The sequence below is a fragment of the Oncorhynchus mykiss genome, chromosome 5, assembly GCF_057628025.1.
Source record: "Oncorhynchus mykiss isolate SJ-2025 chromosome 5, ASM5762802v1, whole genome shotgun sequence".
Classification (NCBI taxonomy): Eukaryota; Metazoa; Chordata; class Actinopteri; order Salmoniformes; family Salmonidae; genus Oncorhynchus; species Oncorhynchus mykiss.
This window is the reverse complement of record NC_143026.1, coordinates 12,108,666-12,135,446: the sequence shown is the minus strand read 5'-3', so window position 1 is coordinate 12,135,446 and position 26,781 is coordinate 12,108,666. Positions and strand designations below refer to the sequence as shown.

At 41.4% G+C, this 26,781-nt stretch overlaps 2 protein-coding genes across 2 annotated transcripts; one reads left to right on the top strand and one right to left on the bottom strand.

The window, feature by feature from the left end:
* Positions 1-3,362: 3,362 nt before the first annotated feature.
* Positions 3,363-16,939, top strand: LOC110523198 (la-related protein 6). The gene is given in 5 exon segments (XM_021601679.3): positions 3,363-3,575; positions 13,991-14,047; positions 14,049-14,107; positions 14,466-14,679; positions 14,831-16,939. Coding segments are annotated over 5 exon segments (1,590 nt in total). The 3' UTR covers positions 15,878-16,939.
* Positions 16,940-17,158: 219 nt separating this feature from the next.
* Positions 17,159-21,345, bottom strand: phax (phosphorylated adaptor for RNA export). Its single transcript, XM_021601680.3, has 5 exons — positions 21,200-21,345; positions 19,172-19,800; positions 18,876-18,996; positions 18,565-18,648; positions 17,159-18,405 (listed from the first exon to the last, which is right to left on the bottom strand). The coding sequence occupies exons 1-5, from the start codon at positions 21,302-21,304 to the stop codon at positions 18,118-18,120; spliced, it is 1,227 nt and encodes a 408-aa protein (XP_021457355.1). The 5' UTR covers positions 21,305-21,345; the 3' UTR covers positions 17,159-18,117.
* Between the last annotated feature and the right edge of the window lie 5,436 nt (positions 21,346-26,781).

Below are 26,781 nucleotides of genomic sequence, written 5' to 3'. Positions count from 1 at the left end.
TCTGATCATCCTGCCTTCCCTGACCTTGATTCTGCCTGCCCTTCGGTATCTTTTGGACTCTGAACTGGTTTTAACCCGTTTTCCTGTCCACGACCATTCTCTTGCCTTACCCTATTGGATTAATAAATATTGTAAGACTCCAACCATCAGCCTCCTGGGTCTCGTCTTGTGTCATGATAACCTGAGCATAACACCAAAACTAAGGACTTACTAGCCAACCCTACTCTGTTGTTTATGATTTTGTTGTCATGGAGGACTGATTGGGTTCATTGATTCAAGTTGAAAAATAAATGCTGCACTCATGGAACGGCATGCTTTGAGCACTGCTGAAAAGTGCTAATTACATGTGAAAAATGAATACCATATGCTGCATTTGCTATAGGCCTATTGTTTACCGTTTTGTTGGTAACACTATGATATATTGATAATATGCAGATGTTTAAATTGAAAATCCACAGATGAAACTATAACAAAACAGTCACCCCGCCTCTGTTTTGGTACAAAGCTGAGGCATGGGCCTGTAAAAATTTAACCACTCTCAGATAAATAGACAGAGTTATGGATGCAAGGACTGACCATCCATGATATCAAAATGTATGTTTTAACTGTGTTTTGAGGCTATACAGTGTCAGTTCACATTTACAAACACTGGAGAAAGACAAGTTCATATTTTGGGTTCTCATGGAGTGTGACAGTTGACCTAAGCACATGAGGCATTTATAAACTACATTCTCCAACAATAAATGGATATATATATATATATATATATATATAATTTATAGGTCCAAAAATTGATGTAGTAACTACAGAAGCCCCTTTATGTCTATCAAAAGTGTACGTTTGAGCATGTGTCCATTACGCCTATGGATTAAAAATAATTATCACCAGGAATTTGATTGAGCAATAAAAGCCCCACTTTTATTCCATAGGCTGGGATCCGCACTATGCAGCAGTTGAAGAGTGCATTTTTCACTGGCTTTCCGCTAGTTTAAAAAACAATGATTGACAGGCAGTTTAAACTTCTTGAATTCAACCATTATTGTGTTCAAATAATATTTAGATTTGTTAACAGCCATCCACAGCAACCAAAATCCGTAAGGCGCACATAGCTAAATGAGAGAGCAGCAGTGTGATTCACATCAATGCGCTATGCAGATATAAATAATAATGATATCCGCATCGCCATCGTTTACACCACTGCTGTCATCCTTACCTCCAAGCGTTTATTCAAGTTGGATAATCTTTGGATGCCAATAGCAGCCACACCATTGGAAGACATAGCTTGGACTGTAGCCTACAAAAGCCTATTCCTGCTCTTTGCCCACGATCTAACAAACACGTGGTGCGTCATCATAGTGGTCTTTGACTTGTGGTTAGACTCGTTCAGGTGGAACAAACTTAAACGTGCACCTTTTTTCAATGCTGATTTGAATGTCGTTGAGAAAACAGAGAAGTGTCAAAGATTTTTTTCGCAAACATCCATCATGACGTTGTTCTGGGGGTAGGTTTATGACAGTCATAAATACCTCTTCCCCTCTTTTTCCTCTCTCTACCCTACTGATGTTACATTTGCAAACCCCTTTGGTTAATATAGAGATTCTAGGAACATCAGAAGGTGGGGGGAAATGAACTATATTCTGGTAATCTGACCAATTGAACATATGCGGTGGTACTTAATGAATATGATGTCAGTTCGGTTGTCATCTGAGACATTCTCATCAATGATAAGATGACAAACTCTAAAGTGGAAAGTCTACACATCAGAGTTATCGGATTCACATGGAATTGTTGTTCAATTTAAATGTTTGAATATGAAATTATTCATGATGGGATGAAATGTGATTTTAACTTCTAAAATGTGAGATTTGGGTTATCATAAGGTAGGGCTCTGCTCAATCAGTGGCCCGCCCCTGTGAATGGACATGGGCTATATAACGTTTCAAACACACCCTCCTCCCCCTTCCTATATAAAGCCTTGATGACAATATAACCTCCTGTTCCGAGGACGTGAGGACGACGGTCCGATGTCAGAATGGTTCAGATAATAACTACAGTACAAAGCCAACATCAGCGTGAGCTTTGGTTGCGAATGGTATGAACATTGAACTCTTATTCACTACAGAAGTGATACCTCCTAGCCGTTGAGTTAGCAACAGCAGCTGCAAACGAGGGTTAGGAAAGAACAGACAGAGTATCCCGTCTACCACACAATGACGTTACTACAACGTATTCAATTTACCAACAGAGACATTCTTCAAAGGACAAAGGACTCGGTTGGGCAACACGGCCTTCCATCTACCACCAACCTACCAAAGCGCAGCTCAGAGTAAATATTTATTGCATTTTCTTTTTCCAAATGGGCGGTAATTTAGAATGCATAAGATACTGTATTTACGATAGCACAGCTTCGCCCTTTGTTCCTCAGTCTTCCCGCTCTTTCACTCAAACCCAGCCCCTTTTCTTTTGTGTAACCAGCTGTCATATCTGTTCCGCCCGCTAGGGACATTTTCCTTTATGACGTAATTTGTAATCAAGTTATGATTTAAATATGTGTATGTGTAATTCTGTGTGATTAGTTAGGTATTTAGTAAAGAAATAATTCAACCCAATTTTGTATTGCTGATTCAACTTGTTAGCCAGGGTTTGTGCAGATAACCAAGAATTTATGACATTCAGATGAGACTGAATTAAGATGACGATTAATATTGACTGCTATTGATGTAAAATATTACTAGGTCTTTAAGAGCTTATTCGGAAGATAACTGCTCTAGAATATTATTTCGTGGTGCCCGGCTCTCTAGTTAATTACATTTACATGATTAGCTCAATCAGGTAATATTAATTACGGAGAAATTATTTTATAGAATAGCATGTCATATCACTTAATCCGGCATAGCCAAAGACACGACACACTCCTTCTCCCCAGCATTACACACTCCTGCCACCATCAGTACGCACACCTGCCTTTCCCCGTCACGTGCATCAGAGTATTATTGGACTCACCTGGACTCAATCTCCTGTTTATTATCTCCCCTATATTTGTCTGTTCCCCGCGGCTGCATTGATTGTTGAATGTCGTTGTGTTGCCCGTGTGCTGACGCTGTGCGCGTCTTGTTTCCTGTCTGTTCCTTATTAAATGTTGACTCCCCGTACCTGCTTCTCATCTCCGGAGTCGGTCCTTACAGAATGCAGCAGCTAACAAATGAAGCATCCGGGAGTGCTGGCTTTCCGGTTGGTGGTGACGTCAGGTTCGGGGGCCGCCACCGATGGAACAGGGGGTGCCTAAACCAGCTCGTCAGGCAGTCAAGCTCTAGCTGGCTTGAGAGGTTTTTTGCCCCGGTTGGCTCGGAGGAGCCCATCCCATGTCAGGCTTCAGCTGGATCATCAGGTTTTTACACCCGGCCGGCTCATCAGGCTGCTACACCTCCTCCGGATCATCGGACTCCCACGCCTCAGCAAGATTGACAGGCCTTCATGCCTCAGCTGGATCGTCGGGCACCTATGCCTCAGCCGGCTTGCCAGGCTCTCACGCCTCTGCCGGTTCTTTGGGATTTCACACCCAGCTGGCTTGTCCAGTAACCGTGCCTCGGTTGGCCCGTCAGGCTCACCCAGGGGGATGCCGGGTGGCGCCCCTAGAGGGAGGGTACTGTCACTCCCGCTCCCGCTCTCCCTGGCACTCGAAAGCGCCAAGGCTCCCCAGCATTACACACTCTTGCCACCATCAGTACGCACACCTGCCTTTCCCCGTCATGCCCATCAGCGTATTATTGGACTCACTTGGACTCAATCACCTGTTTATTACCTCCCCTATATTTGTCAGTTCCCCATCTCTGTTCCCCGCGGCTGAATTGCTTGTCGAATATCGTTGTGTTGCCCGTGTGCCGACGCTGTGCCTGTCTTATTTTATGCCTGTTCCTTATTAAATGTTGACTCCCCGTACCTGCTTCTCGTCTCCGGCGTCGGTCCTTACACATCCTTTCTGAATTTAAAAATAATCCTCAAAGTAATCATCAAGTTTTTCAAAAGTATCTGCAATCAGATTGCAATATTTTTGCTGGTAACATAATCCCTTTAATATAAAAAAAATATGCCTCCTAGACTGTTCTCTCTGCTACCGCATGGCAGGCAGTACTGGAGCACCAAGTCTACATTGATGATGGCGCCGACAGAGATGGTCACCTCGCTTTGAGTTCTTAGGAAATTACACAGTATTTAGTTTATTAATGTATTATTTCTGACTTTGTTACCCCAGGAAATCTTAAGTCTTATTACATACTGCCGGGAAGAACTATTGGATGTAAGAGCAACGTCAATTTACCAACATTATGACCAGGAATATGACTTTCCCGAAGAGGATCCTCTGTTCAGACCACCACCCAGGACAATGGATCTAATTCCAGTAGTTGACCCAAAACAACGGCGCCGCAGAAGGGGCAGACGAAGAGGCCACCAGGTCAGGCTCCGTGGACGTGCACATCGCCCACCACTCCCGAGTACACTACTATCCAATGTCCAGTCTCTTGACAAGGTCAATTAAATTCGAGCAAGGGTCTGTTTCACGGAAACATGGCTCTCTCGGGATATGTTGTCGGAATCGGTTCAGCCACTGGGCTTCTCCATGCATCGCGGGTGTATGCTTCATGATTAACAACTCATGGTGTAATCATAATAATAACACACAGGAACTCAAGTCCTTCTGCTCACCTGACCTAGAATTCCTTTCAATCAAATGCCAGCCACTTTACCTACAGTACCAAGAGAATTCTCGTCAGTTATAGTCACAGCTGTGTACATTCCCCCTCAAGCAGACACCAAGACAGCCATCAAAGAACTTCACTGGACTATATGCAAACTGGAAACCATATATCATGAGGCTGCATTTATTGTAGCTGGGAATTTTAACAAAGCAAATCTGTGAACAAGGCTACCTAAATTCTACCAGCATATTGATTGCGCTACGCACATGGGCAATACCCTCGACCACTGCTACGCTAACTTCCGCAATGCATACAAAGCCCTCCCCTAGGCAAATCTGACCACGACACCATCTTGCTTCTACCATCTTATCAGCAGAAACTCAAACAGGATGTACCAGTGACGAGAACCATTCAATGCTGGTCCGACCAATCAGAATTCAATCGCTCCCTATCCTAGTCTGTTGTCCCCACATGCTTCAAGATGGTTACCATTGTTCCTGTACCCAAGAAGGCAAAGATAACTGGACTAAATTACTAAAACTCCGTAGCACTCACTTCGGTCATCATGAAGTGCTTTGAGAGGCTAGACAAAGATCATATCACCTCCACCTTACTGACCACCCTAGACCCACTTCAGTTTGCATACCGCCCCAACAGGTCCACAGACGACACAATCGCCATCACACTGCACACTGCCCTATCCCACCTGGACAAAAGGATTACCTATGAAAGAACGCTGTTCATTGACTACAGCTCAGCATTCAACACCATAGTACCCTCCAAGCTCATCATCAAGCTGGAGGCCCTGGGTCTCAACCCGGCCCTGTGCAGTTGGGTCCTGGACTTTCTGACGGACCGCCCCCAGGTGGTGACGGTAGAAAACAACATCTCCACTTCACTGGCCCTCAACACTGGGGCCCCACAAGGGTGCGTGCTCAGCCCCCTCCTGTACTTCCTGTTCACTCTCCATGACACCTACAGCACCCAATGTCAGAGGACGGCCAAAAAGATCATCATGGACATCAACCACCCGAGCCACTGCCTATTCACATCGCTACCATCCAGAAGGCGAGGTCAGTACAGATGCATCAAAGCTGGGATGAGAGACTGAAAAACAGCTTCCATCTCAAGGCCATCAGACTGCTAAACAGCAATCACTAACTCAGAGAGGCTGCTGCCTACATTGAGAACCAGTCATTGGCCACTATAATAAATGGATCACTAGTCACTTTATACAATGCCACTCAATAATGCCACTTTAACAATGTTTACATATCTTACATTACTCATATCACATGTATATGTTGTATTTTATTCTCACATTCGTTATAAAGATGAGACCAAGGCACAGCGTGGTATGGGTACATTCTTATTTACTTAAAGAATGAACACCTAACAAAATAACAAAACGAAACATGACTCTTTACAAACGAGTGCTGTCAGGCAACTACACATAGACAAGATCCCACAAACACCAAAGGGAAATGGCTACCTAAATATGATCCCCAATCAGAGACAACGATAAACAGCTGTCTCTGATTGGGAACCATATCAGGCCAACATAAAATTACAAAAAACCCTAGACCTACAAAACTCTAGACATACAAAAACCCTAGACAATACAAAACTAGCGTACCCACCCTAGTCACACCCTGACCTAACCAAAATATAAAGAAAACAGAGATATCTCAGGTCAGGGCATGACATTTATACCATCTATTGCACCTTGCCTATGCCGCTCAGCCATCGCTCATCCATATACTTACATGTACATATTCTCATTCACCCCTTTAGATCTGTGTGTATTAGGTAGTTGTTGGGGAATTGTTAGATTCCTTGTTAGATATGACCGCACTGTCGGAACTAGAAGCATAAGCATTTCGCTACACTTGCATTAACATCTGCTAACCATGTGTATGTGACAAATCTAATTTGATCTGATTTGACTGTAGGTCCAAGAGGCTCCTTAACAGCTTCTACCCCCAAGCCATAAGACTGCTGAACAGTTCATCAAATGGCTCCACTGATTATTTGCATTAACCCCCCCTCCCTTTTTTTAAGCTGCTGCTGCTCATTGTTTATTATCTATCCATAGTCACCTTACTCCTACCTACATGTACATATTACCTCAATTACCTCGACTGACCTGTACCCCTGCACATTAACTTGGTACTGATACCGCCTGTATATAGCCTAGTTATTGTTATTTTATTGTGTACTTTATTGTGTACTTTATTGTACTTTTATTTAGTAAATATTTTCTTAACTCTTATTTTTCTTAAAGCTGCATTATTGGGCTTGTAAGTAAGCATTTTTACACCTGTTGTATTCGGGACATTTGACCACAAAAAATATAGATTAAAACTATTTTGGTAAATAGTTTGGTCTGCAGCTTATCATGAGTTATTCTAACTCAGACGAGCAAAAACTAAAGATCGCACACCAGCTGTTGTTAACAAAGAGACACACCCCTCCTCCCTTTATATTTCCTGAGTGTGCTGTACGGTTTTGACAGTGCATTAAAAAAACAGCGAGTTATATATCCATGTCCTCGTTTAGTCCCGACTCTGATAAATATAGGATATTACAGTTTTTCAGGTCCTTTTGATAGGATAGTTTGAGCTCATCCAATTTGTTCTCCAGTGACTGTACCTTGGCCAATAGAACTGAGGGCAATGACGGTCTATTTGCTCGAGGACGTAGTCTTGTCAGGTTCCTGCCTCACCTGTCTCTCTTTCACCCCCACTTCCTCTTTCAAGTCTCTGGATTCGGGCCTAGTCCGGAGTAAGCAGAACGTCCTGAGCTGCCTACTCGTTGAAGTAGACATTTTCTTCTAAATCGAGGTTAGTGATCGCTGTTCTGATGTCCAGAAACCATTTTAGATCAATGGCAGAGACATTATGTATATATTTATTTTAGATAACTGTAAAAAAAAAAAAAAAAACACAAATTGGTCAGGAGCTCATAAAATAGCTTCTATCCACTGTAGTCGCCATCTTACATTTGACTGACAATTAGGCCTACCTCTATAATGACAATTAGGCCTACCTCTATAATGACAATTAGGCCTATCTCTCTAATGACAATTAGGCCTACCTCTGTAATGACAATTAGGCCTACCTCTATAATGACAATTAGGCCTATCTCTATAATGACAATTAGGCCTACCTCTATAATGACAATTAGCCCTACCTCTATAATGACAATTAGGCCTACCTCTATAATGACAATTTGGCCTACCTCTATAATGACAATTAGGCCTACCTCTATAATGACTATTAGGCCTACCTCTATAATGACTATTAGGCCTACCTCTATAATGACAATTTGGCCTACCTCTATAATGACAATTAGGCCTATCTCTATAATGACAATTAGGCCTACCTCTATAATGACTATTAGGCCTACCTCTATAATGACTATTAGGCCTACCTCTATAATGACAATTTGGCCTACCTCTATAATGACTATTAGGCCTACCTCTATAATGACAATTAGGCCTATCTATATAATGACAATTAGGCCTACCTCTATAATGACAATTAGCCCTACCTCTATAATGACAATTAGGCCTACCTCTATAATGACAATTTGGCCTACCTCTATAATGACAATTAGGCCTACCTCTATAATGACTATTAGGCCTACCTCTATAATGACTATTAGGCCTACCTCTATAATGACAATTTGGCCTACCTCTATAATGACAATTAGGCCTATCTCTATAATGACAATTAGGCCTACCTCTATAATGACTATTAGGCCTACCTCTATAATGACTATTAGGCCTACCTCTATAATGACAATTTGGCCTACCTCTATAATGACTATTAGGCCTACCTCTATAATGACTATTAGGCCTACCTCTATAATGACAATTTGGCCTACCTCTATAATGACTATTAGGCCTACCTCTATAATGACTATTAGGCCTACCTCTATAATGACTATTAGGCCTACCTCTATAATGACAATTAGGCCTACCTCTATAATGACAATTTGGCCTACCTCTATAATGACTATTAGGCCTACCTCTATAATGACAATTAGGCCTACCTCTATAATGACAATTTGGCCTACCTCTATAATGACAATTAGGCCTACCTCTATAATGACAATTAGGCCTATCTCTCTAATGACAATTAGGCCTACCTCTATAATGACAATTTGGCCTACCTCTATAATGACAATTAGGCCTACCTCTATAATGACAATTAGGCCTACCTCTATTTGTTCGCAGATCCAAGAGGACCAAACAGTAGATTAGTAATGATTCTACTTTTGATTAATAACATCGATTTAAGTAGTGATCCTGATTAATACATTATGTAATTGCACAGTGGGCCTTCTTGGATGAGACAAAATACTGTAACTGTATAGAATAAGAATAACTGTAACGATGTGCGCTGAGAGTCTGGAAGCAAGTTCAGGGAGTGAGTGTTTTAATAAATAACCACAACATAATACAACATAAGAACCACAAACAACACACAGACATGACACAGGAACAGAAACAATAACGCCTTGGGAAGGAACCAAAGGGAGTGAAATATAGGGAAGGTAATCAGGGAAGTGATGGAGTCCAGATGAGTCTGATGACACGCAGGTGTGCATAACGATGGTGACAGGTGTGCGCCACAACAAGCAGGCTGGTGACCTAGATGCCAGAGAGGGAGCACACGTGACAATAACATAGAATGTGCGGTGTTTGCTTTTAGGCATTACTTGCATCCTAAAGCTTTGCGATTATGAAATTACAGAATAAGATATAGGAATTCCTGATAAATGTCCTCTGCCTTATCACCAACTTTGTGAACAGAGTGGGATAAAACAGAGGCTAGTCCGCGAGACCAGTTCCCTTCAAAGAAGGGAATATCTCATTGAGCATTCCCTGAAAGCTCCCTGATAATGCCAAATATCTAATCTCAAGCTGAAGTATCATGTCGTTTGTTCTCCTATTCCAAGACAAGCCCCCCTTGGCCCTGGCCAAGGAGAAGGGAGTGTGTTGGCTACATACCAGTCAATCCTCACAAATGAATCACATTTATTTGTCACATGAGCAGAATACAACAGGTTACAGGTCACCAGGTCACCTTACAGTGAAATGCTTACGAATTGGGAATTCTATAGTGTTTTGCACATTGCAATTGTTTTGCCTAAATTGTTTGACCATCTCCCATGAACTGCCAGCTCCCTGAACTACTTTATAGGTGAAAGAAGCCAACATTAACCATTTCAGACAACAAAATGAGCTGCTAACGCAGGAGAGGTTAGAAGGTGTGACATGTTGTAGGTTTACATTGACCTTAGGCTAAAGTTGTCCTGAACACTTCACCCCTCAATTCCTCAAGTATCACCTTTAAAGTTATACATTAACTTCCTCAATTATCTTGTCAGCAGAACAACGGTTTTGGAATTTCTAGTGTGTTTAGATATTCAAAGCGAAACATACCTTACTATGAGGTGCTATGCCAAAATTACATTATGTAAACCGAATCCCATCCAATGAACACAACAGGTTAAATTGTGTTATTTTACAAATTTCTCAAAGCTATAGTTTGCAACTATACTGAACAAAATTATAAATGCAACATGTAAAGTGTTGGTCCTATGTTTCATGAGCAGAAATAAAAGATCCCAGAAATGTTCCATATGCACAAAAAGCTTATTTCTCTAAAATTGTACGCAGAAGTTAGTTTATATCCCTCTTAGTGAGAATTTCTTCTTTACCAAGATAAACCATTCAGCTGACAGGTGTGGCATATCAAGAAGCCGATTAAACAGCATGATCATTACACAGGTGCACCTTGTGCTGGGGACAATAAAAGGCCACTCTAAAATGTGCAGTTTTGTCACACAACACAATGCCACAGATGTCTCAAGTTTTGAGGGAGCGCGCAATTGGCCAACTGACTGCAGGAATGTCCAACGGAGCTGTTGCCAGAGACTTGAATGTTAATTTCTCTAAACTGCCTACAATGTCGTTTTAGAGAATTTGGCGTCCAACTGGCCTCACAACCGCATACCACGTGTAACTACGCTAGCCCAGGGCCTACACATCCAGCTTCTTCACCTGTGGGATGGTCTGAGACCAGCCACCCGGACAGCTGATGAAACTGTAGGTATGCACAACCAAAGAATTTCTGCACAAACTGTCAGAAGCCGTCTCAGGGAACGTCATCTGCGTGCTCGTCATCCTCACCAGCGTCATAACCTGACTGCAGTTCAGCATCATAACTGACTTTAGTGGGCAAATGCTCACCTTCACTGGCCACTGTCATGCTGGAGAAGTGTGCTCTTCACGGTTGAATCGCAGTTTCAACTGTACCGGGCAGATGGCAGACAGTGTGTATGGCGTCATGTGGGCAAGCGGTTCACTGATATCAGCGTTGTGAACAGAGTGCCCCATGGTGTCGGTGGGGTTATGGTATGGGCAGGTATAAGCTATGGACAATGAACACAATTAGATTTTTATCGATGGCAATTTAAGTGCACGGAGAAACCGTGACGAGATCCTGAGGCCCATTGTTGTGACATTCATTAGCCACCATCACCTCATGTTTCCACATGATCCATGTCGCAAGGATCTGTACATAATTCCTGGAAGCTGAAAATGTCCAGTTCTTCCATGGCCTGTATACTCACCAGACATGTCACCTATTGAGCATGTTTGAGATGCTCTGGATCGACGTGTACGACAGTGTGTTCCAGGTCCAGACAATATCCAGCAACTTCGCACAGCCATTGATGAGGAGTGGGACAACATTCCACAGACCACAATCAACAGCCTGATCAAGTCTATGTGAAGGAGATGTGTCGCACTGCATGAAGCTAATGTTGGTCCCACCAGATACTGACTGGTTTTCTGATCCACACCTCTACCTTTTTTTAAAGGTATCTGTGACCAACAGATGTATATCTGTATTCCCAGTCATCAATCCATAGATTAGGGCCTAATTTATTTCAATTGACTGATTTCCTTATATGAACTGTAACTCAGTAAAATCTTCGAAATTTTTGCATGTTGCTTTTATATTTTTGTTCAGTGTTTATAACAACTATATAACTTTTATACTTGCAAAGTTTGCGTCTGTAAACATCTGAAAGCTTAATGCCTCTTAAGTTTATGAAGTAACTTAATTAAGTGCATGTACTGTCTGTAACTACTGAGAAACAACAATTAATTTTGAACTTCCTAAAAAATCTGACCATAGCTTCGACGGTATCAAAGCTCCAACTTGCCAACTAAGCATGTCTGACAAAGTCCTTGCTGGCTGCAGGACAGAGACCTCTGTTCTGTCGGCTTGCAGTTTAGAGTTGGTGATTTGTAGATAAGCCAGTGTGTTCTACTAAACCCACCATTATAGCACGCTTGTGCCGCCTGTGCTGTAATTTACTGTGAACAAACTGTTAGGAGGAGACCCCAGAGCCTGTAATTCTACTGTTTGTCCTCTTCAGAGGGGCTGGAGGACAGATTACTTCTGAATTTCAGTCGGTTTTGGTGGGTTGGAGTTTTGGCCTGCCTGGTGACATCAACAGGTGGTAAATTAGTTAATAGACCAATAAAGAGACTTCCAAAGCTCTATGCAAATAACAGCTCATTGTCAGTTTTCCCTTCCCCACTCAGACCACTCCCAGACAGTCCTAGCAACATTCTTACTTGAGAAATTGCTCTTTGTTATGAAGCTATTTTAGTTTATTTTTGAAAATTTTAATTGAACTGTTTGCAATGATGTTAGGCTGATGTATTTTTGTGGCGTCATGTTTGTTTAAAAAAATTATAGGGCTCCTGAGTGGCGCAGCGGTCTAAGGCACTGCATCTCAGTGCTAGAGGCGTCACTGGTTTGATCTTGGGCTGTATCACATCCGGCCGTGATTGGGAGTCCATCGGGCAGAGCACAATTGGCCCAGCGTCGTTAGGGTTTGGCCAGGGAAGGCCGTCATTGTAAATAAGAATTTGTTCTTAACTGACTTGCCTAGTTAAATAAAGGTTAAATAAAATGTAAAAATAACCAGGTTGTATACTGTTAATAAACATATGTGTTTCATTTTGCTACACATGGATGGAGAGAGAGATATGAAGGACAGAGGTTTGAGTCCCCCTGCTGGACATCAGATACTGTCATGTTTTCCAGCTGCTTGTCAACAGTAAAAGAAGGACAAGTGCATAATGAAGAGTTGAATTAACTCAAGGTTGAGTTAACAGGTTTAGTTAACAGGCTAACTCAAGACAATGAATAAGTGAAAAGTGATTATGAAATAATCATAACAATGATAGCAAAAAACACAAGGATACTAGAAATGATTTGGGTGTTATTCTTGTTCCAATAGTGCTGTATGGTATTTTATATTAATAAAGCTTTATATAATAAGTATCAGCACATGATATAGTTATTTATATATGGTCTGTGCTATCTGGGATCCTTGGGACATCCCATCCCATTGAAGTTGACATTTTATATGGTAAAGTTTAGGGTTAAGGTTAGGTTCAGGTAAGGGCTGTGGTTAAGGTTAAGGTAGGGATTACAGTTAGGGTAAGAGTTTAGGGTATGGACGTCCCAAGGACCCCAGATAGCACTGACTATTTATATATGGTGTGGGATAATGTCTGTATGGAAAGGATAATAAAATCCCTACTTGTACAATAACAATGTTGCTTATGGCATTGTCATTCAGTTTTCTTTACTCTCTTTTGCTTTTATGTAAAAAACATATATTTACAGTACTGTATAATACCATAGGTCTAATTATATGTGTATATCAAGGTGATGACAGAAAGCAACAAAAAAACATAAATACCGGTTGCCAAATTGAAGCAATCTAAATGATCTCAAAATCTGAAGAGAGTGGCGACCAACCCTCAAATACATTTTGGTACATATGGAGCTGCTGAAAATGATAACATACCGTTACATTTCATGGGTGTTATTATACCCATCTATGGCCGTTCCTGAGATCATTTGTCTGGTATAACTTTTCTCTTGTTTCTTTTATTTCAAGAACATCCGTTTCTTTATGACCAAGTTGTGCCTCCTTGGGAAAGGTTTGAATTGTTGCAATAACGTCAGACGGAAGCAATATCCTTTTTTGGTGATATCCTGTTAAGAGTTATTTTGAATGGCTCGTCAGACAATTGAAAAGTGTAGCCTATTTTGAGACCACACAAACTCGAGAGCTGCTTCGTGATGACAGCCCCCGCAGTCTCCACTTGACCGGTGCGGCTCGAGACTATAAATTGGCTCGCAATGGTCATGGGGAGGACATGAACACCTGTATCTGCAAGTAGATTGTAGTTGAGGAAATTTGACTTATCTCGTCAGAGAAGCTTTTCGAAAGCAAGAAGAAAAGTCTAATGTTCAGGAGGACCAGGGACGGAGAGCAGAAATGGAGAGCCCCATAATTGAAGACAGGCAAGTCATATTATCTATGAATTTATGTTGTTTTAATTTGTCTACAAGTTAACAAATTAAAAGGTATGTCTGGTCATTGAATGGCTTAAATTGAATGCACAATCTGGGATATCAATGAATGACATTGACTCTTGAAGAATATAGGCCTATGCCTTATGATCCTATTCGTTGTATAACTGTCATGCCCAGAATAACCAATACTCCATGGTGTTATGGTTATTTGAGTCTTGGTAAACAGATTCCAGAATGTGGTTTTAATTTAACAAAATATAGGAAATTATGCATTTAAATACTGTTATCATACAGTATGGTAATTGTGGTCTGAAAGATGTTTTTTTTTTTACATGATTTCTCTTAGATTTATCTGCCAACCTTTTTACAAGGAAAATTATAAAGACATGGAGTTGGATGATTGGTCACCTCCAGATGCTGATCTTACACAGAAGATGGTGACCCAAATTGAACACTATCTTTCCGATGAAAATCTAGCAAAAGATGCATTCCTTTTAAAACATGTGAAAAGAAACAAAATGGGTTATGTGAACATAAAGCTGCTGACATCTTTTAAAAAGGTGAGATACTTTTATTTTCCCTAATATTCCAACTAATGCAATTGAAAAAAAATATCCTGTTTTAAATATGTTGACTTCAATTTTGTTATAACACGTTTTTATATCAAGGCATTGAGATATTAACTTGACATTTACATCCATGTTCTATTAGATGAAGCCTCTGACCAAAGATTGGCGAGTCACAGCCTACGCCCTAAATTACTCCTCCAAACTAGAAGTCAACAAGGAGGGCAACAAGGTCCGTCGCAAAGACCCAGTACCAGAGTCCCTCTTGGTTCAGGTGCCCAGCAGACTTCTGTTTATGTGGAACATCTCTGCTGAGCTGACGTCGAGTGGCGATGGTGGTGATGAAGACGTCCCTGCACCCCAGAGGAGCACTATGGAAACGGCCATCACTCTCCTGGAGCCCTTTGGAAGCATCTGCACAGTGAGGGTGTTCCGACCGGGGAAGGAGCTCCCACAGGAAGTCCAGAGGTTCGCCAACAGGTACCCTGAGCTGTGCTCCCAGGAAAGTGTTCTGGTAGAGTATGAGGACTTGGAAGGCGCCGGCAGAGCCTACCACCAGCTATCCCAGTCCGAGGACTTTGTGAGAGTCGTCCTGATCGGGATGACATCGAAAAAGAAAGCAGGGAATAAGTTGGGAGGCTGCGTTGAGAACAGAGGTGCCGGTAAAGGTGTATCAATCGCCAACCGCTGCTTGGAGCAGCTCCAGGTCCGAGGGGAAGACTCTTCTGCGTGGAGTTCGTCCGGCGAATCCGAGATGGCCTCTCCGATGCACATGCCTAGGTTCTCCTCAGGCCAGGTATGCAGGAGCCCCTGGGACAGCCCTCGCTCTAGCCCCTACCACAGCCCCAGGGTCCTCCGGGCACCTCTGCCCACCCTTCCGCGGGTCTCCCCGCTCCTGGCCTCCGAGATGTGGAGGAGCCCCGACACCAGCCCGGATCTCAGTCGACGCAACTACGAGAACCCGGCCGATAGCAGCAGTCTCTGGTTCCAGAGGCGTAAACTGACTGCGGTGCAAACCTCCTCCCTGGAAGACAGCAGCAGCAGTAAGCAGGGTCGTCTGGGTATTAAGAGGGTCCTAATGGGGGATTCCCTGCCCCCCGGGGTCATCCGGTTCCCCTACGGGCCAGATGGGACAAGAGGATTTCCCAGCTCCTTCGTAGGAAGAACACTTCAGTACACCCTCAAGACATGACCTCAGACCAATGCTGTTCATGTTGTTTGTTATGTTTTAGGAAGTAATCTACTGAATTGTATAGATTTTATTTTATAGTCTCGTATAGACCTGTGTGCAGGAAAAATTGTAACAAGCATCTTGAAGGTGAATTCTAGAAATAACATTTAGGGACGGTATCCCGAAAATGCGTAGTTCTGGACTAAGATGTACTTACAATGGAGTATCTCCATTGAACTTGCTATAAGGACTAGGACTTCTGTTATGCTGTTAAATCCTGTGGCTAACATCTCAACATCTACCCACACAGTGACTATATCTTAACTTCCTATCTTTCCTCATTCTATGAGTCAGCTACAGTTATTAATATTCTTAAAAGGCCCAGTGCAGTCAAAAACGCTCGTGTTCTTGTGTTTTATATTTCGACACTGAGGTTGGAATAATAATGTGGTAATGGCCTGTTAGTCTAAGAGCTGTTTGAAAAAGCCACCTGAAAGTTCTGCCTGTTTAGGTGGGAAGTTTGGTGACATCACCAGGCAGTATATTAGTTAATAGACCAATAAGAGTTCCAAACCGCTCTGCCAATAACAGCTAGTTTTCCCCTCTCCACTCAGACCACTCCCAGACATGCCTAGCAAAATTCTTGCTTGAAAAATTGCTCTTTGCTTAGAAGCTTTGTTTCTTTTTGACAATGTTTAATTGAAAGCAATCATAGTAAGGTAATTGTTACCCAGAAATGATTTGAAACAGCTGCTGTTTTGACTGAGTGCAGGTCAACATTGCACTGTGCTCTAGTGAATAAAAGCTATTTTCTATAGCCCAGTTAGAATATAGCCTGAAAATAAACTTTAGTATGTCGATTTGAATGAGAAACTGCCCATATGAATGTTGCCATGACAACACGAGAAACTGTCTGAGCCCTCTAGTACTGTGTCAAGTCCCTGCACCACAGCAAAGGGCTTCTATTCTGATTCAAAAAGCCGACAAAGGGGTTTGACAATGACGAAAATGATGCCTCATAAGAGCTCTTTTGTTGCCAAATTCGGCGTGTCAATTAAAACGTACGACGGGAAGTCTCTTGAATGGCTGAGGAGTGTTTACATGATTACTGTGAACTCCCCCCCCAATCATAAACTCACATTAGTATGAAAAGTAGGGGACCAAAAAAAAAAAAAGCATAATTTCCCTTCCCATATCTGTTACTGGCCAATCAATGACCACCACAGGGCAAGATAACACAGCAGCCTGAATCGTGTACACTACCCATTCAGATGTGAAGAAATAAGACAAATCAAAATACAATTGATTACATCATACTGTATTAAAGCAAAGGGTGGACAATGAATGAGTTTAATAATATTTTATGTAAGGAATGTGTTAAAACACAGAAAATGTATTTTTCCGAGATGTCTTGTCCAGAGACAGGGGGGAGGGGCAGCAATGGGTTAGGAAACTGGAACAATTTAGTGCTTTATCTCACAACGCAACATAATCCGAACCCATCTCTACATAAACAAATTAAAAACAGACCATGGGTCCTCTGAAGAGGCATGCATTTTTCACAACACTCAAAATCACTGGCGTGTGATCAAATTCTCTCTTAAAAGGGGTCGAACAAACAAACTTTATTTAAAGAAAAATCTCAAACCGGATTTGATCTTACTTCTAAGGATTGGTCTTTGTGCAGTTCCTCTGTACATGACAAACACTCAGATCCCGTTCAATCCAACTAGCTCACAAACAAATACTCCCTATAAACATATACAGTAGATAGCAAGTACTGTAGCTGGCATACTGATTTTGCCATTCCTTTGGAGTGGTGACACATTTCTTGCCTTATATTTTTACTTTACATTTGAAATTGTGGACAAACAGAGCATTAGTAAAAAAGCCATACTAAATCTTATGCTTTCCAGGATGCAAATAGATGAGGGGTTGGTATCCATTTATGGAGAAAAACATTTTCTGTTGTTGAAATTATCAGTCAGGTGGTATCTGTGGTTAGTAACTAGCTGCTCTGTAAGCACGTTACTAATGCAAGCTTTGGTCTTCAACTGATTGATAAAGAAGACAACTTAATTTGTTAGACAAACATGAGGATGAAGGTCTAGTATTACATAGCGCTGTCGTGGACAGTAACTTACAGTGCATTCACCATTTTGTATCTGAGCAGCGTCCACCTGTCACAGTGGATGCCACAGCCTCATGGGACGTCCTCATTGGGACGTGCATAAGTTCAGACACTGGGCAGCCATTTTGGATCAAAAGACCTCCAGGTCGGCAGCATTGTAGACTACGGGTGTGTCCTCAGTGCCCATGGCAGGTTCTGGTTCCGGTTCCTGTTGGCCCTCCTCTTCGGCAACCACCTCGAGAGACTCCAAGGCCTCGTTGGTGTCGCTTGCGAACGTTTCTCTGGAGACGTCGTCGTGTTCCTGCAGGTTCAGTGTGTTGATGGCCTGCTTCATCTTCTTGGCAACCACGTGTCGCCTTCGCTTCTGCGCTGACTTCTTGCCCTTGTACTCCTTCTGGGTTTCGTCGTAAAATATTTCCTATTTAAAAATGAAATGTTTACAGAAATGTGATTAGTAAATGTAGTGTGTGCATATAGGGAGTACAGAAAAAAAAGATAAGCCAACATTGATTCAGTGGACAGGATTAGAGAAGTGCATGAAAAGCCACTTGATTTTACAGTCTCAAAAGTGTCATACCTTAAGGTGCTCACTAGAGATACTGGGAGTGTTCTTCAGCAAGTTGAGATACACCCCTCCAGGAGTCCGTCGCCTGCTGCCATCCTACAGTGAGGTGAACATATCAAATCATTTCACACAGACTTAACAAATGGTTACAGAACAATCTAGCATAAGGGTACCAATTCAAATATGTTTTAGAAAGGCATGCAGTTACACAAGTGATGATTCATTGCGATGAGAATTGGGACATTATGGATATCATATAACAGGAGTTGTCAATTAACTCAGCTGTATCTCTCACATAAACTGAAACAAGAACAGATGCATACCATAATGTACACACCACCAGTTTCCTCAAGTGTGGCGGTCTCTCCAAGCAGTTCTATTGCTTTCTTCTTCCCAATGACTCTCACAATTCGCTCAATCAATTCCTTTTTGGGCTCTTGTAGCCTTGAGGGGAGAAAATGGATCCGCAAGTTAGTATGAGGTTATTGTACGACTGTGTGATATTGTTGACACTGTGGAAAGAAGAAAATAATGACATTTTATTTAGCCCGCATGGCAAGCCAAACATTTCACATGGCCAAATATGAAATAGCCGAGACATTCCAACCAACCAGCTCACCTGTGGGCTATCTCTTCAATCACCCTGTCGTCTGGGTCTTCCTCTGTGATCTCATACCGACCCTCGATGTCCATCTCAGCCCTGGGGCCCAGCCTCTCTTTGGCCGATCGCTTCCTCTTAAAATGGCCGCCTCCATTCTCTTCGGCGGCCGGCCCGCCACGCTTCATGTACTCGTCCAGCTGAGTGTCCAACATGGCTACCTCACCCGGCTCCTGTTCCTCCCTCTCCTTCTCCATGAGCTTGCGGGCCAGGACATAGTTGTAGGTCTCCACCTGCCTGCTGGCCATGCTAATGGCACCATCCACACCAAGGAAATCCAGCTCAGCTTCCACTGCCTGCTGGGTCTGCTCCTGAACCACAGAGCCCCAGATGTTGTTGACTTTGCGGCCGCCTGGGTTAGCCTGGGGGGCTCCGAAGTGGGGAGTGGGGACCGGGGCAGGTTGGGGAGCGTTGGAGCACTTCTGCCGCTTCCGCCTCCACACTGCTGCGTCCTCATCCGAGTCTGGTTCGCTATCGCTGGAGTCCGCGGTTCTCATTGTGCTACGGTAGCTTGTGGCTGACGTGGCTGTCTGTGGAAGGGCCCTACTCTGGAAAGACTGGCCACTGAAAACAGGAGCTGCTGCAGGCATCTAGTTGGTAAGAGAAGAGAAGACTGTCAGATCATTTTCAGATTTAATTATACAAGGCCATTTAAAAGTCTGGTACGCCTGACTGAGCGGTTCTGGACTGATTCCCACCTACGTGTGTGTGTGTGTGTGTGTGTGTGTGTATATATATACAGGGCGCTCTGTGAATGGGCAAAATAAATAGTTGTGCACTCCGTGGATGCTCTCTTGGTCCCACTTCACATGCCATTCTCCTCTCTCATCTGACATGCAGTATGTAAAATCTGACACTTCACTTGCGTAAGGAGTGACATGTTACATTTTCTGGCCTATCCAGACAAAGGATCGATTTCCTTCGCCTGTGATACTCGCAGCTCCGCTTACAATACTGGATATGAAACAGGAGACCCTAGAGATGGCAGCAAAATCAGTTTAATCTCACTGTGATATTCTCAGATGGATTTAGAGCTCTCAACATGAAAAATACCGAATAATTTTGTAGAATTGACACAAGACCACTTTCCCTTCGTCACAAAGGGATGAATCGGTGCTTAAAGCCGATGGTGTAATGAGTCAGCAGGCATTTGAATGGCGTCTCTGCTTCGCTCAGAGGACGCTGGGCAGAAAATGCTCTGTTGTAAGTTATATGAAATGGTGCTATATTTGTATTTTACAGTTATAAGGTGAAATATTATAGTAAGTCCTATTTAGAAAGCATTTCAAGCCCTATTCCCCCCACTTTATAATAGGAGAACAATGTGCGATTTTTCATTTTTGTATATTCATATTTGTACTGTGTACTGGAGTCCTGAAAAGTGATTACCTCAGCAATTTATAGCTATTCATACCAGAAAGGTGTGATTTTAATATTTTTGGCAGTATAACTAGGTATTGTTTATGGCCCTCATGATAAATAATTACTTTTGGGTATTTACATTTTTACATAAAATTGTACAGGTTAATACCAAAGTAGTAGGCTCCGCTCATTACCGGTAGTTGACATGTAACAGTTAATTTACCGTGGACAGATTCGTGTGAAGTGACACTTTTGCAATAATTGTACTTCTAGATAACCGAGATTAGTCATTAGTTTAGTCATTGCCTAGTTAAAATGCAGCAGCATAAATTAGCTTGAGTGGCCACACCATAGCAACGCAAGCTAGCTAGCTAAATGTAGCACACACTTTCGATGCACTGGGACCAATGAGACCTGCAAAAAATATAGCAATCTTTGTGGACAACGTGCTCCTCTAGCAAACTGTAACTAAAGACTGTTCTTCAATTTGTGCTGTAGCTACGTTGCAAAGCTAGCGTCGCGAACGTAGCTAGCTTTAGCTAACGTTTGCTTCCATTCCCACGTTTGCAGAATCAAACAATCCATATTGCTAATGTTTAAGAAGGTCTGATTTAATTATTTTCTTACCTGGGGTTTAACGTCAACTGTGGTTCCCATTTCTGAATCAGAGTTTGATCCAGAAATCTCTCCATCCTCCAAATCATCCATTGTATCTCTGTTAACACCCGCCATTTCTACAGTCTTACTCGGAAGTAAATAAAAGTACCCACATCTACGTCACAACTTTTTTCCTCTTGATAAATTATATTTAAATTGTTATAGTTTGTGATTCAAAAGCAAGACATGAACAATACCCGTGTAATTATAGATTGTAGGTATTTATATTTATTTAACTACAGTTTGCTGGTATGTTACTATACAAATGAAAATTGAAAAATAGTAACATCTAGGTTATGGGCCCAGCACGCTTCAGGTCAAATGTTATTTGTCACATGCTCAGAATACAACAGGTGTAGTAGACCTTACAGTGAAATACTTACTTACAAGCCCGTAACCAACAATGCAGTTTTAAGAAAATACAAAAAGTAAGATAAGAATAACAAATGATTAAAGAGCAGCAGTAAATAACAATAGCGGGGCTATATACCAGGGGTACCGGTACAGTGTGCGGGGACACCATGTCGAGGTAATTGAGGTAATATGTACATGTAGGTAGAGTTATTAAAGTGACTATGCATAGATAATAACTGAGAGTAGCAGCAGCGTTCCATTGAGGGGGCAATGCAAATAGTCTGGGTAGCCATTTGATTAGCTGTTCAGGAGTCTTACGGCTTGGGGGTAGAAGCTATTTAGGAGCCTCTTGGACCTAGACTTGGCGCTCCGGTACCGCTTGCCATGCGGGAGCAGAGAGAACAGTCTATGACTAGGGTTGCTGGAGTCTTTGACAATTTTTACAGCCTTTTACAGCCTACTGCAGCATAAATACTGGAGGCTGAGAGAGGAGGGGTCAGGAGACACTGTGGCCCCATCCGATGATACCCACGGACAGGGCCAAACAGGAAGGATATAACCCCACCCACTTTGCCAAAGCACAGCCCCCACACCACTAGAGGGATGTCTGAATGATGTCTGAATGTTGGAGTGTGCCCCTGGCAATACATAAATGACAAAAACAGGAAAATTGTGCTTTTGCATGTTTGCTTAATATAAGGAATTTGAAATTATTTGTACTTTTACATTTACTTTTGATACTTAAGTATACACTACCGGTCAAAAGTTTTTCAAACACCTACTCATTGAAAGGTTTTTCTTTAAAGACATCAAGTCAAGACATCATACTTTTATCCTTTAGTGTGCAAAGCTGTCATCAAGGCAAAGGGTGGCTACTTTGAAGAATCTCAAATATAAAATAGATTTTGATTTGTTTAACACATTTTTGGTTACTACATGATTCCATATGTGTTATTTCATGGTTTTGATGTCTTCACTATTACTTTTACACTGTAGAAAATAGTAAAAATAAAGAAAAACCCTTGAATGAGTAGGTGTTCTAAAACCTTTGACCGGTAGTGTATTTAAAACAAAATACTTTATGACTTTTACTCGAGTAGTATTTTACTGGGTGACTTTCAATTTTACTTGAGTCATTTTCTATTAAAGTATCTTTACTTTTACTCAAGTATGATAGTACTTTTTCTCCCACTGAGTGTTTGGAATAAATTGAGCTCATTGACCAAACAGACCATGGGACTCCTTTTCACATGGAGATGTCCATGGTCCATGGTGGGTGTGCTGCAGCCTTTTGGGGGCCTTTAGCGAGATTTGGTTGATGAGTGACTGTAGATGACTGACTGGGGCTCTAAGCGACTGCTTATGTCTCTTATGTCCTGGTTATAGTATTTATAAGTAGCAGCCATATCAGCCAGGGAAACAAATTGTTCTCACTTTTGGATAGAACGATTTTTCTGCCTGACTGTTAGGCTCGTTACCTGAATTGTTTGGATTTTCTTGTGATCACAATAAAACTACTTATTTTGCTCAAATAAAGATTTAATTAAATTGGGTTTTCTTTGAAAAGATGGGCCTGACTGAGAATATAACATTTCGTTTTCTGCCTGAGTGTGGCGCTGTTGGGCGCAATTGCTGCATTACCTTGTGACCAGAACAAAACTACTGATTTTACTCAACTAGAGATTGAAATAAATGGTGTTTCTTTAAAAAAAATGGGCCTGGCTGACCTGGACTGTTTCCTCACCTTATTATTATTATTACTTGGGGTGTCAGGGTAGCCTAGTGGTTAGCGTGTTGGACTAGTAACCGAAAGGTTGCGAGTTCAAGTCCCTGAGCTGACAAGGTACAAATCTGTTGTTCTACCTCTGAACAGGCAGTTAACCTGCTGTCATTGTTGTGAGTATTATTATCACACAATTAAAAATCACTTTCTGTTTGAGTGATTATCAAATGTAATGCCATATAAAGGTGTTGAATCAATGGCTCATACATTTGGGTAATGAAAAAAAAACAGCTGTGGAAATCCACAAATATAGAATTTGTCTCCTCGGGTGTTCTGACCAGGTGTGGAGAGTCTTTGACCTGGGTGCACTTATAATGAAGATCTCCATCTGTTTAAAGTAGATATTTGATAGGTTTCCTGAACATCCGTGGGTAATATCCACACAAAGTATGTTTATGGATATTACTGGGCATGGCTAATAGGGATGCAAATGATCCACAATTAACCTGTGGAACCACTGTCTTACGTACTACTGCAACACGTGATTGGGAGTCCCATAGGCCGGCGCACAATTAGCCCAGCATCATCAGGGTTTGGCCGAGGTAGGCCGTCATTGTAAATAAGAATTTGTTCTTAACTGACTTGCCTAGTTAAATAAAGGTTCAATAAAGAAGGGGAGAGACTAATTGATGTAGTAGATCACGTTTCCTGTCAATGACTTTATTCGATAAATTTGTTTTTTGTACGTGTGTCCCTTTTTGAATATTTAATAAAACTATAAACTATATAACTATATACTATATAATATTTACTATATATATATATATATACTATATAATATTTAATAAAACCTTGATTCAACCAAGAAATCCTTATTTACATTGATGGAATTTTCAACAGACTGAACAGTCATGTACCAATGAGCAGAGGTGGGAAAAGTACTCAAAAGTCATACTTGTGTAAAAGTAAAGATACTTTAACATAAAACGACTCAAGTAAAAGTGACAGACAGGGCCATACTCCAACACTCCAACATAATTTACAAAGGAAGCATTTATGTTTAGTGGGTCCACCAGATGTGAGGCAGTAGGAATGACCAGGGACGTTCTCTTTAAGTGTGTGAATTTGACCTTTTCCTGTACTGCTAAGCATTCAAATTGTAAGTAATACTTTTGGGTGTCCGGCAAAATGTGTGGAGTAAAAAGTACATCATTTTCATTTGGAATGTAGTGAAGTAAAAGTAGTGAAAAATATAAATAGTAAAGGTACCCCAAAAAAAACGACTTAAGTAATACTTTAAAGTATTTTTACTTAAATACTTTACACTACTGCCAATGAGATGAATTAGTTGCATTGCAGTTGTGTGTGGTGTTGTTGCCATTCAGCCTCATCTAGCCTTGGTATGGAATAACTGATAACTGACAAAATAGCTCAGCCGTAGGAAATCATTCGGGAAAGAAGTCACAATTGCAGTTTGCATGACATCTAACAATGTCTTCATTATGTCTTAATTTAAAAATGAAAGCAGTCTTCCTTTTTTCACCATTTCATTAAGGAAAGAGCAATACCAGTATTAATGGCCAGCAGGCTGTGACAATATCCATAATGACTATAGAGAGAGTACTAACACTTCAAGACCCTATGGTCTGACGGCTTTTCATAAAGCAACAGGCAGGTAGCAGGTAGAGGGGGGCCAGCTGGGATTGTGCCAGGCACGTCCAGGTGTCAGGGCAGAGTGTCCTCAGTCACAGTCCAAGAGCCTCAGAGAAAGAGAAGACAGAGAAAGAGAAAAGACAAGGGTTAGTGACACCATGGCTAAAACCATAGTACACCACATTCACTGGGGGTAGAGAATAATCAATAGTATTGCTGTGGACACTGGATAACCTGACTAACACACACCTGTTTGACCTCGCTGTGATACTGTAGGCCTACTTCTGTTACTTTTCTGAGTCAATTAAGTTAGCACTCAATGTCCTGTGTTAGTGTTAACCATGGTAGCCAGCATTGTAAATAAAGACATGTGCAGAAAGGTAATCAGCCTCTGTGTCTGTGGATCCTTGTTTTCATGTCAGCCAGGCCAATCTTTTTAAAGAAACACCATTTATTTCAATCTCTAGTTGAGTAAATAAAATAAGTTGTTTTGTTATGGCCACAAGATAATGTAGAAAATGCGCCCAACAGGGCCACACTCAGGTAGAAAATGGAATGTTATATTCTCAGCCAGGCCCATATTTGAAAGAAAACACTATTTAATTCAATCTTTATTTGAGCAAAATAAGTAGTTTTGTAGTGATCACAAGTAAATCCTAACAATTCCGGTAACAAAAATATGAATGTTCTATCATAAAGTGTAAACAATTAGTTTCCCTGGCTGATATTTTTATTTCACCTTTATTTAACCAGGTAGGCCAGTTGAGAACAAGTTCTCATTTACAACTGCGACCTGGCCAAGATAAAGCAAAACAGTGAGACAAAAACAACACAGAGTTACACATAAACAAACGTACAGTCAATAACACAATAGAAAAATCTATGTACAGTGTGTGCAAATGTAGAAGAGTAGGGAGGTAAGGCAATAAATAGGCCATAGAGGTGAAATAATTACAATTTAGCATTAACACTGGAGTGATAGATGTGCAAGTAGAGATACTGGGGTGCAAAAGAGCAAGAGGATAAATAACAATATGGGGATGAGGTAGTAGGGTGGGCTATTTACAGATTGGCTGTGTGCAGGTACAGTGGTTGGTAAGCTGCTCTGACAGCTGATGCTTAAAGTTAGTGAGAGAGATATGAGTCACGGCCATTAGACATGGGAACATGTTGAGAATTGCAAGACAATTTGCTTCAAAAGGTCAACATTTTCTTTGCAACCCATGACAAAATATGTAGAATTGCAGCATATAAGCTAAATTCTCTTCACCAAGAAGAGGGGTGTTTGTGTCATGAATAGGGAGGGAGGGAGGGAGGGGGTATTGGGGGGTCCTTGCAGTCTAGAGTCCTAGGGACATCCTTCCCCCCATTGAAGTTGAAATGTAAAATGGTTAAGGTAAGGGGGGTGGTGGAAAAAGTACCCAATTGTCATACTTTTGTCAAATTAAAGTATAGATACCTTAATAGAAAACTTACTCAACTGAAAGTGAAAGTCACTCAGTAAAATAATACTTGAGTAAAAGTCTAAAAGTATTTGGATTTAAATATACTTAAGTATCAAAAGTAAATGTAATTGCTAAAATATACTTAAGTATTAAAAGTAAAAGTATGAATAATTTAAAATGTCTTATACTAAGCAAACCAGATGCAAATATTTTCTTGTTTGTTATTTATTCACGGATAGCTAGGGGCATTCTCCAACACTCAGACATCATTTACAAATGAAGCATTTGTGTTTAGTGAGTCAGTCAAATCAGAGGCAGTAGGGATGACCTCTTGATAAGTGCGTGAATTGGACCATTTTCCTGTCCTGCTAAGAATT

Coding starts and splice junctions, on each gene's coding strand:
- phax (XM_021601680.3), bottom strand. CDS start 21,304: ATGGCGGGTGTTAACAGAGATACAATGGATGATTTGGAGGATGGAGAG. Junction 18,997..19,171: donor ATTGAAGAGATAGCCCACAG/GTGAGCTGGTTG, acceptor TCTCCCCTCAAG/GCTACAAGAGCCCAAAAAGG. Junction 18,406..18,564: donor TCTCTAGTGAGCACCTTAAG/GTATGACACTTT, acceptor ATTTTTAAATAG/GAAATATTTTACGACGAAAC.